Below are 19421 nucleotides of genomic sequence, written 5' to 3'. Positions count from 1 at the left end.
GTCCTGACTATGAGGTCATTAAAGCTCCCATGGCACTTATTGTAAGAGTAGGGGTGTTAACCCCGGTGTCCTAGCTAAATTCCCAATCTGGCCCTCAAACCACCATTGTCACCTAATTATCCCCAATTGCAATTGGCTCATTCATCCCCCTCCTATCCCCTGTAACTATAACCCCAGGTTGTTGCTGTAAATGAGAATGTGTTCTCAGTCAACTTACCTGGTAAAATAACGGATAAATTATAAACGTACCTCTCTGATTCAGAGGGGTTGGGTTAAATGCGGAAGACACATTAGGTATCTCCTGTTTCCTCCCAGTGTTGTACAACTGACTAGGTATCCTGGTCTCCTCCCAGTGTTGTACAACTGACTAGGTATCCTGGTTTCCTCCTAGTGTTGTACAACTGACTAGATATCCTGGTTTCCTCCCAGTGTTGTACAACTGACAAGGTGTCCTGGTTTCCTCCCAGTGTTGTACAACTGACTAGATATCCTGGTTTCTTCCCAGTGTTGTACAACTGACTAGGTATCCTGGTTTCCTCCCAGTGTTGTACAACTGACAAGGTGTCCTGGTTTCCTCCCAGTGCTGTACAACTGACTAGGTATCCTGGTTTCCTCCCAGTGTTGTACAACTGACTAGGTATCCTGGTTTCCTCCCAGTGTTGTACAACTGACTAGATATCCTGGTTTCCTCCCACTGTTGTACAACTGACTAGGTATCCTGGTTTCCTCCCAGTGTTGTACAACTGACTAGGTATCCTGGTTTCCCAGTGTTGTACAACTGACTAGGTATCCTGGTTTCCTCCCAGTGTTTGATGTTCAGTTTTAAAACGGTGCAGCGTCTTGAGTCCTTGTTTTTTCCCCTGATTGTCTTACTTCTGCTCCACAGACCTGGATGGATTTCACCAAGGAGATCCGCAGGCAGGTTCAAGGTGAGGGTTGAATGCGTAGCTTCTGCTCTGCTCTCATTGTGTGTGTATAGGGGCCTGTCTTGTAACCTCTCGCTAAATTAATGGTTCTACTGTGGGTGCGGTGCGTTCGGAAAATGGCGGCTCCAGACTGTCAGTGTGTCCTGGGCCTTTCGTAAATTCTGAGTGTTTCTCTCTCGCAGCGATCAGAGCGCACACTGGAATGTTCTGACCTCACAACGGAAGTCAAGCACCATCAGTTAACTGGCTAAAGTTGGCTGGCTTGCTAGCTTTTCCCTCAAACGTACCCTGAATGGCGAAAGGCTAATAAGCACACTGCCTTGTACACCTCACCGTGACACTCCCATTTCATTTTCTGCTCCACCTACGTAGGTGCAAAGTTAGACAAGATCTGTGCAGACGCACAATCATGTACAGGTGAGACGAAAATACCGTCGTCATTCATTACTCAGGGGGGTATTCATTAGTGCACACCGTAGCTAAACGTTTTGTAACAAAAATTAGGGTTTCTTATTGGACAAGTTCATGTTAGTCCCTAACAGTCCGTTTGGTGCCTATTGAATATGACCCAAGTTTTTTATTTTTTAAACATCGCTGTGCATGTTTTAACGAGAGGAAAATGTTACCATGATTTGAATGTGTTTTGATGCCAGATTTTTTTCCCTCAGGCACCAATTATGACTTCACCTTCAATGTGAAGTTCTATCCTCCTGACCCAGCCCAGCTTTCTGAAGACATCACCAGGTAAACCTCTACCTGCTCCTCTGTCTGGTTTCTCTCTTCTTGGTGTGCTCTCTGTCTATTCACAGCAAACCAAAATTGGTTCTGTGAAAGTCCCCAGAACATTTGTTAGGTCGCGGCAAATGTTCTCATAACACAAAAGCTGTCCAGTCGTGCTGATGATTATAGAATGTTTGAATAAGACATTCACCTGATGCTAGAAAAATGTTCCTAGAACACATTTAACCGGTTCTTTAAAAGATGATCAGAATGTTTCATTTGGTTTCTGGGAACATTGTGGGGATATGAGGTAAGAGATAAGAGGTTCCCAAAACACTAAAACTGTCCAGTTATGCTGACATTCAGATAGTGTTTGTATCAGGCTACACAAAACAGTCCTTTGATGTTGCAAGAATGTTCACAGAATAACCTGTCTGAGTTCTTTAAAGGTTCCCAGAACAGTGAATTAGGTTGTGGGAACAGTGTGGGTACATTACAAGTGATAGGTTCCCAAAGCACAAAACTTGCTGTCACGATCCTCTTCCTATAAATGCCTGGACCAAAGCGCAGCGTGGTACACGTGTTCATGATATTTATTTAAATCAGAACACTTGAACAAAAAGAACAAAGAGGAAAACGAACAGTTCTGTAAGGAAACTAAACAATACAGAAAACAACTATGACCCTGTCTTGGAGGTCCTCAGAACATTTCAAGAACATTTCAAGAACATTTTATATTTACGTTTGACTACTATTATTATTACCACAACATTCTCAGTATGTACAGCTCCTTAAAACGCATTGGAATACATCCCCATTATATTTCTCTCCAGTTTGAATGTCAATTCACATTTGAAGGTGATACAGAAGACACATGGCATCATCCCTAAGGTGAAGCATGGTGGTGGCAGCGTCATGCTGGGGGGGATGTTTTTCGTTGCGAGACTAGTCAGGATCGAGGGGAAAGATGAACAGCACAAAGTAAAGAGAGATCCTTGATGAAAACCTGCTCCAGAGTGTTCAGGACCACAGACTGGGTTGAAGGTTCACCTTCCAACAGGACAATGACCCTAAGCACACAGCCAAGACAACGCAGGAGTGGCTTCGGGACAAGTCTCTAAATATCCTTGAGTGGGACTTCAACCCGATCGAACATCTCTGGAGAGACCTGAAAATAGCTGTGCAGCGTTGCTCCATATCCAACCTGACAGAGCTTGAGAGGATCTGCAATGAAGAATGGGAGAAACTCTCCAAATCCAGGTGTGCCAAGCTTGTAGCGTCATAACCAAGAAAGATGTAATCGCTGCCTAAGGTGCTTCAACAAAGTACTGAGTAAAGGGTCTGAATACTTATGTAAATGTTATATTTCAGTTTTGTACTTTTTATAGGGGTATTGTGTGTAAAATATATTTAATCCATTTTAGAGTAAGGACAAACCCATTCTGAAAAATTACGATACATAATAAATATATCAAAACAAATTCAGGTTCAATGTAATAATCTTTTATTGAGTTAAGGTCCAATGCTGGCATTTTTATCTCAATATCAAATCATTTCTGGGTAACAATTAAGTTCCTTACTGTGATTATTTTCACTTAAAATGGTAACAAAAAATACAGTGTTACACAGCGTATGAAGAGGATGGGAACATTTTAATAATGAATAAATTGTGTTCTAACTCGTAAATTGTGTTCTAACTCGTAAATTGTGTTCTAACTCGTAAATTGTGTAAAAAATATGGTTGTGTTTGTATGATTTAAATGCTGTTCAAGTGACCTATGAATTAAATTGAAGTATGATGTGTGTCTATATCACCTTCTAGTAGGAATGGGTATGAGAAATCAAACGGATGTCAAAACTCGATCTTTAATCAGAGATCAATTTCATTCAAAATACTGTAAAACGATTTGGTCAAAAAAAATGTTTTACTTGAAGACAACGTTAACTTGCTTTGACTCTGAGAACAGGCAGGTCTGTATATCGAATAGTTTTGTCTTTTGAGCCCCGTTTCAAATGATCTTTTCCAATCCCCAATCTATTTTTTGGGGGGCGGTAAATATATTAATTTAAATATATACATTTTATATATAGATTTTTAAAATATATATTCCTTCTTTATTATTTCCCCATAACCTTACCACCTATCCCCTAATTTGAGTAAACTAATGAACAACAATACTGATTTAAAAAATATAAACACAACATGCCAAAATTTACCTGTTCATATAAGCAAATCAGTCAATTGAAATAAATAAATTATGCCCTAATCAATGGATTTCACATGACTGGGCAGGGGCACAGCCATGGGTGGGCCTGGGAGGGCATAGGCCCATCCATTTGGGAGCCAGGTCCACACACTGGGGAGCCAGGCCCAGCCAATCAGTTTTTCCCCACAAAATACTCATCAGTTTCATCAGCTGTCTGGGTGGCTGAGCTCAGACGATCCCGCTTGGGGCAGCAGGTAGCCTAGTGGTTAGAACATTGGGCCAGTAACCAAAAGGTTGCTAGATCAAATCCCAGAGCTGACAAGGTAAAAATCTGTTGTTCTGCCCCTGAACAAGGCAGTTAACTCACTTGTTCCTAGGCTGTCATTGTAAATAAGAATTACTTCTTAACTGACTTGCCTAGTTAAATAAAGGTTAAAAAATGTGAAGAAAACGACGTTGGAGGCAGCCATCAACCTGTACGGCGCAGCCATCAACCTGTACAGCGCAGCCATCAACCTCATACAGCTGAGCCATACAACCAACTGATATTGCCAACTACTTTAATTATTTTTTTATTAGAAAGATTAGCAAACTTAGGCATGACATGCCAGCAACAAACGCTGACACCACACGTCCAAATATATCTGACCAAATTAGGAAAGACAAGCATTGTCATTTTGAATTCTGTAAAGCGAATGTGGTAGAGGTGACATTTTTTGTTGTTGTCTATCAACAATGACAAGCCACCAGGGTCTGACAACTTGAATGGAAAATTACTGAGGATAATAGCGGACGATATTGACACTCCTATTTGCCATATTTTCAATTCAAGCCTACTAGAAAATGTGTGCACTCAGGCCTGGAGCGATGCAAAAGTAATCCAGCTACCTAAAAATAGTAAAGCCCCCTTTACTGGCTTAAATAGCCGACCAATCAGCCTGTTACCAACCCTTAGTAAACTTTTGTAGAAAATTGTGCTTGACCAGATACAGTGCTATTTTACAGTAAACAAATTTACAATTGGGGGCTGTTTTGTTCGACTTCAGTGCGGCTTTTGACATTATCGATCATAGTCTGCTGCTGGAAAAATGTTTATGTGTTATGGCTTTACACCCTCCGTTTTATTGTGGATAAAGAGTTGCCTGTCTAACAGAACACAGAGGGTGTTCTTTAATTGAAGCCTCTCCGACATAATCCAGGTAGAATCAGGAATTCCCCAGGGCAGCTGTCTAGGCCCCTTACTTTTTTTTACTAACGACAATGTAAAGCAAGTGCTTTACTATGTATGCGGATGACTCAACACTATACACGTCAGCTACTACAGCGATTGAAAATGACTGCAACACTTAACAAAAAGCTGCAGTTAGTTTTTGTGTAGGTGGCAAGGAATAAGTTAGTCTTAAATGTTTCTAAAACTAAAAGCATTTTATTTGGGACAAGTCATTCACTAAACTCTAAACCTCAACTAAATCTTGTAATAAATAATGTGGAAATTGAGCAAGTTGAGATGACTAAACTGCTCGAGTAGTACAACAGTAGCTAAGACGGGGAGAAGTCTGTCCATAATTAAGCTCTACTCTACCTTCTTAACAGCACTATCAACATGGCAGTTCCTACAGGCCCTAGTTTTGTCGCACCTGGACTACTGTTCAGTTGTGTGGTCACGTGCCACAAAGAACTGGCCAAAAGTTTTGAGAATGACACAAATATTCATTTTCACAAAGTCTGCTGCCTCAATTTGTATGATGGCAATTTGCATATACTCCAGAATGTTATGAAGAGTGAACAGATTAATTGCAATTAATTGCAAAGTCCCTCTTTGCCATGCAAATGAACTGAATGCCCAAAAAACATTTCCACTGCATTTCAGCCCTGCCACAAAAGGACCAGCTGACATAATGTCAGTGATTCTCTCGTTAACACAGGTGTGAGTGTTGACAAGGACAAGGCTGGAGATCACTCTGTCATGCAGATTGAGTTCGAATAACAGACTGGAAGCTTCAAAAGGAGGGTGGTGCTTGGAATCATTGTTCTTCCTCTGTCATCCATGGTTACCTGCAAGGAAACACGTGCCGTCATCATTGCTTTCCACAAAAAGGACTTCACAGGCAAGGATATTGCTGCCAGTAAGATTGCACCTAAATCAACCATTTATCTGATCATCAAGAACTTTAAGGAGAGCAGCTCAATTGTTGTGAAGAAGGCTTCAGGGAGCCCAAGAAAGTCCAGCAAGCACCGGGACCGTCTCCTAAAGTTGACTCAGCTGCAGGATCGGGGCACCACCAGTGCAGAGCTTGCTCAGGAATGGCAGCAGGGAGGTGTGAGTGCATCTGCACGCACAGTGAGGCAAAGACTTTTGGAGGATGACCTGGTGTCAAGAAGGGCAGCAAAGAAGCCACTTCTCTCCAGGAAAAACATCAGGTACAGACTGATATTCTGCAAAAGGTACAGGGATTGGACTGCTGAGGACTGGGGTGAAGACATTTTCTCTGATGAATCCCCTTTCCGATTGTTTGGGGCATCCGGAAAAAAGCATGTCTGGAGAAGACAAGGTGAGCGCTACCTTGTCATGCCAACAGTAAAGCATCCTGAGACCATTCATGTGTGGGGTTGCTTCCCAGCCAAGTGAGTGGGCATTTTTGCCTAAGAACACAGCCATGAATAAAGAATGGTGCCAACAACCTCCTAGAGCAACTTCTCCCAACCATCCAGGAACAGTTTGGTGAGGAACAATGCCTTTTCCAGCATGATAGAGCACCTTGCCATAAGGCAAAAGTGATAACTAAGTGGCTCGGGGAACATAACATTTGATGTTTTGGGTCCATGGCGGATGGACAAACAAAACCCCACAAATTCTGACAAACTCCAAGCATTGATTATGCAAGAATGAGCTGCCATCAGTCAGGATGTGGCCCAGAAGTTAATTGACAGCATGCCAGGGCGGATTGCAGAGGTCTTGGAAAAGAAGGGTCAACACTGCAAATATTGACTCTTTGCATCAACTTCATGTAATTGTCAATAAAAGCCTTTGACACTTATGAAATGCTTGTAATTATACTTCAGTATTCCATAGTAACATCTGACAAAAATATCTAAAGACACTGAGGCAGCAGACTTTGTGAAAATGTATATTTGTGTCATTCTCAAAACTTTTGGCCACGACTGTATATTGCGTCAACATCAATGTAACATTATTTATTTGCTATGAACGTCGTGGACAAAATTTGGAAAATGTGGAACATTATGCAACATTGTGGTAATGTTTTGTGCAACCTTAGTGAATATTTTAAAAATATTATTGCAACGTTAGGGGAATGTCCTGCGCAACCTACCTTAAACATTGTATGAATATCCACACTTTTCCAACAACCTAATTAAATGTTCTGGGGACCTTTTTTAAAGAACTCCAGAAAGGCTGGTCTATCATCATTCTTGCAAATTGAGTTTTTTGTTCAAAGGAGTTTTTTGTGCACCCTGATACAAACGTAATCTTAATGGCTGCACAGCTGGACAGACAGTATTAGTGTTTTGGGAACCTACCTCTTGTTATACCCCCACAATGTTAGGGAACCTTTAAAAGAACAGAAGAAATGTGTTCTGGGAACGTTCTTGTAACACCAGGTGAATGTTTTATACAAACATTGCATAATCATCAACAGGACTGTGTTTTCTCAGTTTTTGCCACAACCTAAGAAATGTTTAAACTTTCACAGAATCAATTTTGGGGGGAATGTTCTGTGTTGGTTGTTATAGATTTTGGGGGGGAATGTTCTGTGTTGGTTGTTATAGATTTTGGGGGGGAATGTTCTGTGTTGGTTGTTATAGATTTTGGGGGGGAATGTTCTGTGTTGGTTGTTATAGATTTTGGGGGGGAATGTTCTGTGTTGGTTGTTATAGATTTTGGGGGGGAATGTTCTGTGTTGGTTGTTATAGATTTTGGGGGAGAATGTTCTGTGTTGGTTGTTACAGATTTTGTACACAATGTTGAGGATATTTTTCAAGGAAATTTCATTTGAAAAAGAAAAATTGGGAGAAAATTGGGAGAAAACCTTAAAAAAAAAATCATAAACATTATTTTGGGATGTTAGATAAAACCCGAACTAGAACTTCATGGAATGTTAGCTAATGTTCTGGGAAAGTTGCCGGTTTGCTGGGTTGTTTATCATTGCCCCAATCTCTCTGTCTCCCTCTCAGTCTATCTTCACCCCCCCCCCCTTTCAATCACTGTCCCTCTAATCCTCACCTGCCAGTTGAGTTCATGAATCTAATTGCACCCAGAGTCATTTCATCCTGCATCCTGCCTCCCACCCACCTCCACCCCATCCATGATTACATAAACAACCCGGCTTAAGCCTAATTAACAGCATCACACTGGGTGTACTGCCTGTGCCTTTGTCCCATATGGCACCCTATCTCCTATATAGTGCACTACCTCTGATCATAGCCCTATGGGAAATAGGGAATAGGGTGCCATTTGGGATGCATTATCTTTCTGCTGCTGCTTCCTGGAAGCCCTGTGGTCTGTGACCTCACGCTGACCCCTAACTGTGTTTGTGTACGTCAGGTATTCTTGGTAGGACAACGGTAGCAAATATATACTGAACAAAAATATAAATGCGACATGTAAGGTGTTGATCCCAAAAAAATCCATAATTACAAAAATCGTATTTCTCTCAAATTTTGTGCACAAATTTGTTTACAGAATCTATCACATCCGTCAGTGATTGGGAGTCTCGTAGGGTGGCATACAATTGGTCCAGCGTCGTCCGGGTTTGGCTGGGGGTAGGCTGTCATTGTAAATAAGAATTGGTTATTAACTGACTTGCCTAGTGAAATAAAGGTTCAATTAAAAAAAGTATAATTACATCCCTGTTAGTGAGAATGTATCCTTTGTCAAGATAATCCATCTACCTGACAGGTGTGGCATATCAAGAAACTGATTAAACAGTATGATCGTTACACAGGTGCACCTTGTGCTGGGCACAATGAAAGGCCACTCTAAAATGTGCAGTTTTGTCACACAACGCAATTACAAAGATGTCTCAAGTTTTGAGGGAGCATGCAATTGGCATGCTGACTAAAGGATAGTCCAACAGTGCTGTTTCCAGAAAATGTAATGTTAATTTCTTTACCATAAACCACCTCGAATGTCGTTTTTGAGAATTTGGCAGTACGTCCAACCGGCCTCACAACCATAGACCATGTGTATGGCGTCGTGTGGGCGAGCGGTTTACTGATGTTAACATTGTGAACAGAGTGCCCCATGTGGTGGAAGTGGTGTTATGGTATGGGCAGGCATAAGCTACGGACAAGGAACACAATAAATCAAATCAAGACAAACTTTATTTGTCACATGTGCCGAATACTGTGAAATATTTATTTACAAGCCCTTACCCAACAGTGCAGTTCAAGAAGAGTTAAGAAAATATTTACCAAATAAACTAAAATAAAAAATTATAAAAAGTAACACTATAACATAATATAATAGTAATTTAAATGCACAAAAAAATACTGTGAAGAATTCCTGAGGCCCATTGTGAGGCCCATTTTTTTAAGGTATCTGTGACCAACAGATGCATATCTGTTTTCCCAGTCATGTGAAATCCATCGATTAGGTCCTAATGAATGTACATTTCAATTGATTGATTTCCTCATATGAACTGTAGCTCAGTAAAATCATTTAAATGTTTGCATGTTGCGTTTATATTTTTGTTAAACATATTTTATGGTTAATAACACAAACTTGTTTCTTTAAAGAAAAAAAACTTCAATTTTCCTACCAAGAGTCATTTCATCTACAGTTTTCTTGATTGTCATCAGTGGACCTTGGTTTGAAAACAACTTAGCCACAGCCTTTTATTTTTTATCTTCGCATGGCCAGGTACTACCTGTGTCTCCAGCTGCGTAAGGACATCCTGGGGGGCCGTCTACCCTGCTCCTTTGTCACGCTGGCCCTTCTGGGTTCCTACGCACTGCAGTCAGAGCTGGGGGAGTACGACCCAGAGACACACGCACCAGACTACGCCAAGGACCTGAGGCTGGCCCCGGGACAAACCAAGGAGCTAGAGAAGAAAGTCATGGAGCTGCATAAGACATACAGGTCAGGAGGGGTTTTAATACACACACACTCACTGACTTAGAGACTCATTTTCCCAGTATACTCAGCAGAATACACACACACACACACACACACAGACTTTTTATTTATTTTCACCATTATTTAACCAGGTAAGCTAGTTGAGAACAAGTTCTCATTTACAACTGCGACCTGGCCAAGATAAAGTAAAGCAGTGCGACACAAACAACAACACAAGAGTTACACATGGAATAAACAAGAGTACAGTCAACACAATGGAAAAAAAGAAAGTCTATATACAGTGTGTGCAAATGGCGTGAGGAGGTAAGGCAATACATAGGCCATAGTAGCGAAGCAATTACAATTTAATAAATAGATGAGCAGATGGTGATGTGCAAGTAGAAATACTGGTGTGCAAAATTGCAGAAAAGTAAATTAAAACTATTTGGGGACGAGGTAGATTGGGTGGGCTATTTACAGATGGGCTATGTACAGCTGCAGCGATCATTTACCTGCTCAGATAGCTGATGTTTAAAGTTAGTGAAGGAAATATAAGTCTCCAGCTTCAGCGATTTTTGCAATTCGTTCCAGTCATTGGCAGCAGGGAACTGGAAGGAAAGGCGGCCAAAGGAGGTGTTGGCTTTGGGGATGACCAGCGAGATACACCTGCTGGAGCAGGGTGTTGTTATCGTGACCAGTGAGCTGAGATAAGGTGGAGCTTTACCAAGCATAGACTTAGATGACCTGGAGCAGAATATTTAGCGAGGGCCAGCCGACTAGAGCATACAGGTCCCAGTGGTGGGTGGTATAAGGGGCTTGGTAACAAAACGGATGGCACTGTGATAGACTGCATCCAGTTTGCTGAGTAGATTATTGGAAGCTATTTTGTAAATGACGTCGCCGAAATTAAGGTTCGGTAGGATAGTCAGTTTTACAAGGGTATGTTTGGTGGGGTGAGTGAAGGAGGCTTTGTTGCGAAATAGGAAGCCGATTCTAGATAAAAAATTTGGATTGGAGATGTTAAATATGAATCTGGAAGGAGAGTTTACAGTCTAGCCAGACACCTAGGTATTTTTAGTTGTCCATATTCTAAGTCAGAACCGTCCAGAGTAGTGATGCTAAAAGACTGGTAATAGGGGTTGCAACAATAGCAGCGGATAATTTTAGAAAGAGAGCGTCCAGATTGTCTAGCCCATCTGATTTGTCCGGGTCCAGGTTTTGTAGCTCTTTCAGAACACCTGGTATCTGGATTTGGGTGAAGAAGAAGCTAAGAGGCTTGGGTAAGTAGCTGCGGGGAGTGCGGAGCTGTTGGCCGGAGTTGGGGTAGCCCGGAGGAAAGCATGGCCAGCCGTAGAGAAATGCTTATGGAAATTCTCGATTATTGTGGATTTATCGGTGGTGACAGTGTTACCTAGCCTCAGTGCAGTAGGCAGCTGGGAGGAGGTGCTCTTATTCTCCATGGACTTTACAGTGTCCCAAAACGTTTTGAAGTTAGAGCTACAGGATGCAAATTTCTGTTTAAAAAACTAGCCTTTGCTTTCCAGACTGACTGCTTGTATTGGTTCATGACTTCCCTGAAAAGTTTCATATCACGGGGGCTATTCGATGCTAGTGCAGTCCCCCACAGGATGTTTTTGTGCTGGTCGAGGGCAGTCAGGTCTGGAGTGAACCAAGGGCTATATCTGTTCTTAGTTCTACATTTTTTGAAAGGGGCGTGCTTATTTGAGATAGTGAGGAAATTACTTTTAAAGAACGACCAGGCATCCTCGACTGATGGGATGAGTTAAATAACCTTCCAGGATACCCGGACCAGGCCGATTAGAAAGGCTCGCAGAAGTGTTTTATGGAGCGTTTGACAATGATGAGGGGTTGTCGTTTGACCGCAGACCCATAGCGGAAGCAGGCAATGAGGCAGTGATCGCTGAGATCCTGATTGAAAACAGCAGAGGTGTATTTGGAGGGCAAGTTGGTCAGGATAATATCTATGAGGGTGTCCATGTTTACGGCTTTAGGGTTGTACCTGGTAGGTTCCTTAATAATTTGTGTGAGATTGAGGGCATCTAGCTTAGATTGTAGGACGGCCGGGGTGTTAATGTATCCCAGTTTAGGTCACCTAACAGAACAAACTCTGAAGATAGATGGGGGGCAATCAATTCACATATGGTGTCCAGGGCACAGCTGGGAGCGGAGGGGGGTCTATAACAGGCGGCAACAGGGAGAGACTTACTTCTGGAGAGATTCAATTTTAAAATTAGAAGCTCAAACTGTTTGGGCATAGACCTGAAAAGTTTGACAGAACTTTGCAGGTTATTTCTGGAGTAGATTGCAACTCCTCCCCCTTTGGCAATTCTATCTTGATGGAAAATGTTGTAGTTGGGGATGGAAATCTCAGAATTTTTGGTGGCCTTCCTAAGCCAGGATTCAGACATGGCAAGGACATCAGGGTTGGTGGAGTGTGCTAAAGCAGTGACTAAAACAAACTTAGGGAGGAGACTTCTGATGTTAACATGCATGAAACCAAGGCTTTTTCGGTTACAGAAGTCAACAAATGAGAGTGCCTGGGGACACACAGGGCCTGGGTTAACCTCCACATCACCCTTGTAACAGAGGAGGAGTCGGATGAGGGTACGGCTAAAGGCTATCAAAGCTGGTCGTCTAGTGCGTTGGGGGCAGAGAATAAAAGCAGCAGATTTCTGGGCGTGGTAGAATAGATTAAGGGCATAATGTACAGACGGGTATGGTGGGGTGCGCGGGTACAGTGTAGGTAAACCCAGGTATCGAGTGATGATAAGAGAGGTTGCATCTCTGGACGGGCTAGTTATGCTGGGTGGGAGGTGGGACAAAGGAGGTATTTATTAAGGCATGTACAGTCTAGGGGCTCCGCAGTAAACTAAGACAATAATAACTATCCTTAACAACAGTGTACAAGGCATATTGACATTTGAGGGAGACATAAAGCGAGGCATAAAGAAATCAAGGGTGTTGATTGGGAGAGCTAGCTAAGCCAACAACTGGTTTGACAACAACAGCTAATCAGCTAAGGCAACAACAACAGGTAAAATGGCAATGAATGGGCAGAGAGGGTCAGTTAACTACACACAGGGCCTGAGTTCGAGGCTGGGACCAACAGATAAACAAAACATAAACAAAATGGAGTACCGTGATTAATGAACAGTCCAGCAGGCATCAGCTATGTAGCCACGTGATCATAGGATCCAGTAAGCAGCAATATATGGAACAGGGAAGCCACGGGGTAGTCGTTGCTACGCTAGCACGCGGGAGACACAGCGTTTAAAGTTAGCAGGCCGGGGTTAGTAGAAGAGTCTGCTCTGACGTCCGGCAAAGGCCGGTTGAGGGCACAGCGTATGGAGTTACGTCGCCGGACCAGTCGTGGTGGTACGGCGGTGCGCCGTGTCTCCAAAAAATGTTCTGGGCCAGATGGCGAAAGAGGTATTGTAGTTGTAGTAATTTAGTTTGCTAGCCGGGAGATGCGCCTGGCTCGCGGCTAACTGGTGCTAGCTTCGGGGCAGGGGCGTTAGCCACCATAGCCACTCGGTAGCAGCTAGCTAGCAGCGATGATCTGATGCAAAGGTCCAGAGCTTACGTCAAGGATCCGGTGGAGTAGTGGATTCTAGCCGTGTTGGGCATCGGCTGAGTAGCCGAGTGATCACAGAGTAGGCTGGGAGCTGGGCCTGGCTCAGGGCTAGCTTCGGGGCTGGGTGACTCGGTGGCAGCTAGCTAGCTGTGAGACAAATGTTCCCAGTATACTCAGCAGAATGTCCACACACACACACACACACACACACACACACACACACACACACACACTGACTTAGAGACAAGTGTTCCCAGTATACTCAGCAGAATGTCCACACACAAGACCTTCAGATTAGGAGGGAGGGGGTTGTACTGAATGCATAGGGTCACCTGTGTACACTGTTATGTAAATCAGTGTTATGTAAATCAGTGTTATGTAAATAATTTTCACAGCAGGAATGTGCTACTTATAATGAATCTGTAATGCCAGAGTCATTCATGCTACTGTATGATAACACGTTGCTTCTTTGCTAATATGGCGTCTGTCCTATCTACAGGTCGATGAGTCCAGCACAGGCAGACATGGCCTTTCTGGAGAACGCCAAGAAACTAGCCATGTACGGAGTGGACCTGCACCAGGCCAAGGTAACGTAGAGTTACAACCCAGGCCAAGGTAACGTAGAGTCACAACCCAGGCCAAGGTAATGTAGAGTTACAACCCAGGCCAAGGTAACGTAGAGTTACAACCCAGGCCAAGGTAACGTAGAGATACAACCCAGGCCAAGGTAACGTAGAGATACAACCCAGGCCAAGGTAATGTAGAGTTACAACCCAGGCCAAGGTAACGTAGAGTTACAACCCAGGCCAAGGTAACGTAGAGTTACAACCCAGGCCAAGGTAACGTAGAGATACAACCCAGGCCAAGGTAATGTAGAGTTACAACCCAGGCCAAGGTAACGTAGAGTTACAACCCAGGCCACGGTAACGTAGAGATACAACCCAGGCCAAGGTAACGTAGAGTTACAACCCAGGCCAAGGTAACGTAGAGTTACAACCCAGGCCAAGGTAACGTAGAGTCACAACCCAGGCCAAGGTAACGTAGAGTTACAACCCAGGCCAAGGTAACGTAGAGTTACAACCCAGGCCAAGGTAACGTAGAGTCATAACCCAGGCCAAGGTAACGTAGAGTTACAACCCAGGCCAAGGTAACGTAGAGATACAACCCAGGCCAAGGTAACGTAGAGTTACAACCCAGGCCAAGGTAACGTAGAGTTACAACCCAGGCCAAGGTAACGTAGAGTTACAACCCAGGCCAAGGTAACGTAAAGTTACAACCCAGGCCAAGGTAACATACTGTAGGACCACAACCCCAACCTGCAGAGCATTACTCATTCAACACAGAAACTGACAGGCTCCATGTGGAGACTAGCTGACTAAAAAGTCAAAAGTAAGATGCTGTGTGTTAACATCACATTGTTGTTGATGTTGTGAATATAAGTAGGTTCTAACTAGTTTTCAAATCTCAATCTGCAACCACTATATTCTACCTCCATGTATGATGACGCGTTGGTAGGCATGCAGGTGTTTCAGCCCAGATTGTCCCTCTGTATCCTCCTGTCTGTCCACTGGAGGCCAGTAATATCACATCTGTCCTATTAACCACCGAGCAGAGAAGGCTTGATGACGATGATGACGATGATGATGATGAAGAAGATATGGCCTACGTCCCAAATGGCACCCTATTCCCTTCATAGTACACTACTTTTCACCAGGGCTCATCAAAAGTAGTGCACTATATAGGGAATAGGGTGCCATTTGGGATGCAGATGTGGTATTTAACATGGTTATAGCACCCACCCACCTACCTCCTTGCCTGCTGCAGTGTAACCTACGTCAGCTGTGAAGTCAGTGTTTGTGTCTGTTCCTTAAAAAAGGGACAAACGGGTGCCTCTGTCAGAGCACAGATTTAGTAGCAGAAATGAGGTCAATCTGTTTGCATCAAAACCGGGGATTTAAAATAAAATATGGAAGTCATTATGCTGAACAGGAGATGGATGCTGCCTCCCGGTGGTTGGATGTTGTCATTGCATTAATACTCAGCCCAAGTCAATGGTATAATGTCAGCGATCATGCAAATGTACATCTAGCTGTTGTATTCTCTGTTTTTGGGTGGTCTTTCTTTCTTACTCACTCACACACTCTTCCATCCTTTCTTTTTCTCTCAAATCTCTCTCTCTCTCCCTCTCCATCCTCCCCTCCCTCCCCATCCCTGTCTCCAGGATCTAGATGGAGTGGATATTATGCTGGGTGTGTGTTCTGGGGGTTTGATGGTCTACAAGGACAAGCTGAGGATCAACCGTTTCCCCTGGCCCAAAGTCCTCAAGGTCTCCTACAAACGCAGCAGTTTCTTCATCAAGATACGCCCCTCAGAGGTCAACTTTATTTATGTGTTTGGTTGTTTATTTGGTTGTCTTTTAGCCCACAAGAGGCCTGATCTCTCAGGAGTCAGATAAACAGTATAGTAGTCATAAGTAAAAGTTGAGTTACATGTCAAATCAATAGGTATAGTGGATCTAGTGCAGTGCTACCATCATTCATATGCTTTTGTTTCCAACAGCTGGAGCATTACGAAAGCGCCATTGGTTTCAAACTGCCAAACTACAAGGCCTCCAAGAAGCTGTGGAAAGTGTGTGTGGAGCATCACACCTTCTTCAGGTAAGAGAACACACTGTTTGAAGCTCCCCGTGATAGAACCTATCATTCTAACTTGTGAAGAACACCAAGTTATTATTTTATTGAGAACGGTCCTTACAGTAGTAATACATTATTAGTATGGCTATATAGTAGTTATATGTAGTTTAGTTACTCACAATGACTAATACTGTATGTGGTTGTCTTACCTACCTTAGTTTAATGCACTGCTAAAATGTTAATGTAGTTAGCTATATTTAAAAGCTAAATTGTGACCAACCGGCTCGATTTCGGGTCTCATGTAGCTACATTTCAAATGGTGTTTTTTGACATTGGATAAAAGTAGAGACTCAGAGCTAGAAAATGGTTTATTAAACACTACAGTTGTAGTGGGAAAGTAATTCTGGGAAAGTAATTCTGCTGTTAAAAGTCGATAAACTTGTAAGCTCACTTTTGAGAAAATAGCCCTTGGATGTTTTGGTACACCTACTGGAGAGCTCTTCTTTGTCTACACCCATTCAGCATCGTTCGCACCCCCTAAAGCCTTAGCCCCACCCATCTCATTAAGGATTCACATGTGAAGCCATGTACTAAACACCCAAAGATTTCATGACTAAAGGCTGGTTTATACTATGGGTGTGTTTTTTAAAGTTTAATCTGGAGTGCCAGAGTGGGCTCAGAGTGCGCTCTGGGCGTTCGTAAACTCAGAGCGTTGTCAGATTGTCCGTTCATAAATTCAGAGTGTTTCGCTCTCGGAGTATTCAGCGCGCACATTGTACGCTCTGGCTGAGGAGTAGGTTTGATCCGAGCATTCTGTCCCAAACAACAGCAGTCAAGCACCCAAACTAACTGGCTAACGTTGGCTAACTGGCTAGCTACTTCCAGACACAAATGAGAGAGCAGCTCCCTCTGATCATATTACTCACCCTAGCAGAGCTGGTTAGGCTGTTTTTATGTTATCCAGAGTGTTGGTGACTGCAGCTGTGCTGCTGGCTTCAATTTAATTTGTTTTTTTTTGCCAACTTTTACTGACACTGGCCATATTCAACGGGTGTTGAGCATTCGTAAATGTATCAGTTATTCTCCGCTCTGGCACACTCAGACGAGAGTGCTCTGAAATCGGAGTAGATAGCCAGAGCGAATTTACCAGCTACGTCTATCAACAGTTGTCACAGTGACATCATGAACATTCTATTGGAATGGTTAATTGCATAGTGGAGTCTTTTGTTAAGACTTGTAGCTAGCTAGCTAAACAATGAACCATAATCCCAACTCATAACGTTACTACCCTGCATTAATCTGCAGGTAGCTAAGCAACCAGGTTCAATGTTAGTTAGCTAACATTAGGCTATAACTAGCAATGCTAGTTAGCTAACATTAGGCTATAACTAGCAATGCAAATGGCTCTGAGATATGAATAATATAACTACACAGATCATACACGTAACGTTAGCTAGCGAGCCAGCCAGCTAACGTTAACTAGCTAGCTAACAGTACACTTTAACTTGAAATGGAAATGACTTTCTGACCAAATTTGAAACATGTAATATCGGAAAATGTAGCTATTTAGACTATCTTACCTGTATACATGGATTCACGCTTCTCCCTCCTTGTCAAGGGTTCCCCTTAGTTTGAAGATGGGGAGACAGGTGTTTTATACAACAGCCTTCTGTGTGTTCTCCTTTGGACTCTGTCTGCATATTTGCAATCAAACGGCAGAATTTTATATATTAGATTTATATATTTATATAAATGTTCCTCTGTCCAGACTGACCTCTACTGAGGTGGCGACCACTCCCAGGCAGTTATATATTATATAGTTATAGATATATTTATATAAATGTTCCTCTGCCTCCTCTGTCCAGACTGACCTCTACTGAGGTGGCTACCACTCCCAGGAAGTTCCTTGCACTGGGTTCTAAGTTCCGCTACAGTGGGCGGACCCAGGCTCAGACCCGCCAGGCCAGCTCTATGATTGACAGGCCAGCCCCCCTGTTCCAACGCTCGGCCAGCAAGAGGAACTCACGCAGCCTGGACGAAGGTTTGTTGAACGGGACTGTGGGTGGGGTAGGGGTGTATGTGGAGAGAGAGTCTGACTTGTCCCTGTTTAACTCCAGAAAGATGTAAGTCTCTGTGTTTACTCCAGCTCCTCCAGAGAGGAAAGAAGAGGGTGACTAGTTACCATATCAGCCACCCTCCTCTGTAGTAACATTACCCTGAATTCAACCACCCACATCTGTAGTAACATTACCTTGAATTCAGCCACCCTCCTCTGTAGTAACATTACCTTGAATTCAACCACCCTCCTCTGTAGTACCATTACCTTGAATTCAACCACCCTCCTCTGTAGTAGCATTACCTTGAATTCAACCCCCCTCCTCTGTAGTAACATTACCTTCAGGTACAGTAACAGTACTGGCCCACGTCAGGGTTTATTAACCCTCTCTTCGCTGGCCTCTTCTCAACCTCTAACATGCTGACCAATCCGGCTCCTCACGTGCATCCGCGTGTGCCATCGTGCGCATGTTCATTTTGCCTATACCCACCAGATGCGATCAAGACACGCAGATTAAAATATAAAAACTAACTGTGACATTTAGCTAGCTTGCTGTTGCTAGTTAATTTGTCCGGGGAGATGAACATTGTGAAATGTACAAGGTCCTTTTTTGCTGAATCTTTGTAGAATTCTGACCCATTTTGAATCACAAAAAAACGTGTGTTCTTTACTCTGACACTTAATCCACAGATTAAAAGGGGAAACCTAGTTAGTTTTTTGTTCATTTTTCTTAGATTAATCTCTCCTCGTTCATTCTTCTTCTGTGGATTTTATATGGTGGTTGGCAACCAACTTTAAGGTGCGTTACTGCCACCAACTGGACTGGAGTGTGGATTGGTCAGCATGTAAGAGGCACTAGTCCTCTCCTCTTCTCCTCTCTTCTCCTCCTCTCCCCTCCTCTCCTCCTCTCCCCTCCTCTCCTCCTCTCTCCTCCTCTCCCCTCCTCTCCTCTCCTCCTCTCCCCTCCTCTCCTCCTCTCCTCTCTCCTCCTCTCCCCTCCTCTCCTCCTCTCCTCTCCTCCTCTCCCCTCCTCTCCTCCTCTCCTCCTCTCCCCTCCTCTCCTCCTCTCCTCCTCTCCCCTCCTCTCCTCCTCTCTCCTCCTCTCCCCTCCTCTCTCCCCTCCTCTCCTTCTTTCCCCTCCTCTCCTCCTCTCCCATCCTCTCCTCTCCTCCTCTCCCCTCCTCTCCTCCCCTCCTCCTTTCCCTTCC

At 43.5% G+C, this 19421-nt stretch overlaps 1 protein-coding gene across 3 annotated transcripts in view; it reads left to right on the top strand.

The window, feature by feature from the left end:
• Positions 1-19421, top strand: part of LOC139373844 (protein 4.1-like) — a 111243-nt gene that overhangs the window by 36590 nt on the left and 55232 nt on the right. For 2 of the 3 annotated variants that reach the window (XM_071114922.1, XM_071114921.1), the window contains exons 5-12: positions 887-929; positions 1299-1343; positions 1595-1670; positions 9735-9953; positions 14024-14111; positions 15746-15898; positions 16084-16181; positions 18023-18198. In XM_071114922.1, the coding sequence (XP_070971023.1) occupies positions 887-929; positions 1299-1343; positions 1595-1670; positions 9735-9953; positions 14024-14111; positions 15746-15898; positions 16084-16181; positions 18023-18198 (898 nt within the window). The remainder of the gene's footprint in view (positions 1-886; positions 930-1298; positions 1344-1594; positions 1671-9734; positions 9954-14023; positions 14112-15745; positions 15899-16083; positions 16182-18022; positions 18199-19421) is intronic. The other variant, XM_071114923.1, reaches the window with a different exon arrangement.

Source organism: Oncorhynchus clarkii, chromosome 18, assembly GCF_045791955.1.
Source record: "Oncorhynchus clarkii lewisi isolate Uvic-CL-2024 chromosome 18, UVic_Ocla_1.0, whole genome shotgun sequence".
In the NCBI taxonomy this organism is placed as follows: domain Eukaryota; kingdom Metazoa; phylum Chordata; class Actinopteri; order Salmoniformes; family Salmonidae; genus Oncorhynchus; species Oncorhynchus clarkii.
Note: the sequence above shows the minus strand (reverse complement) of the source record. Positions and strands in the feature narration are given on the sequence as shown.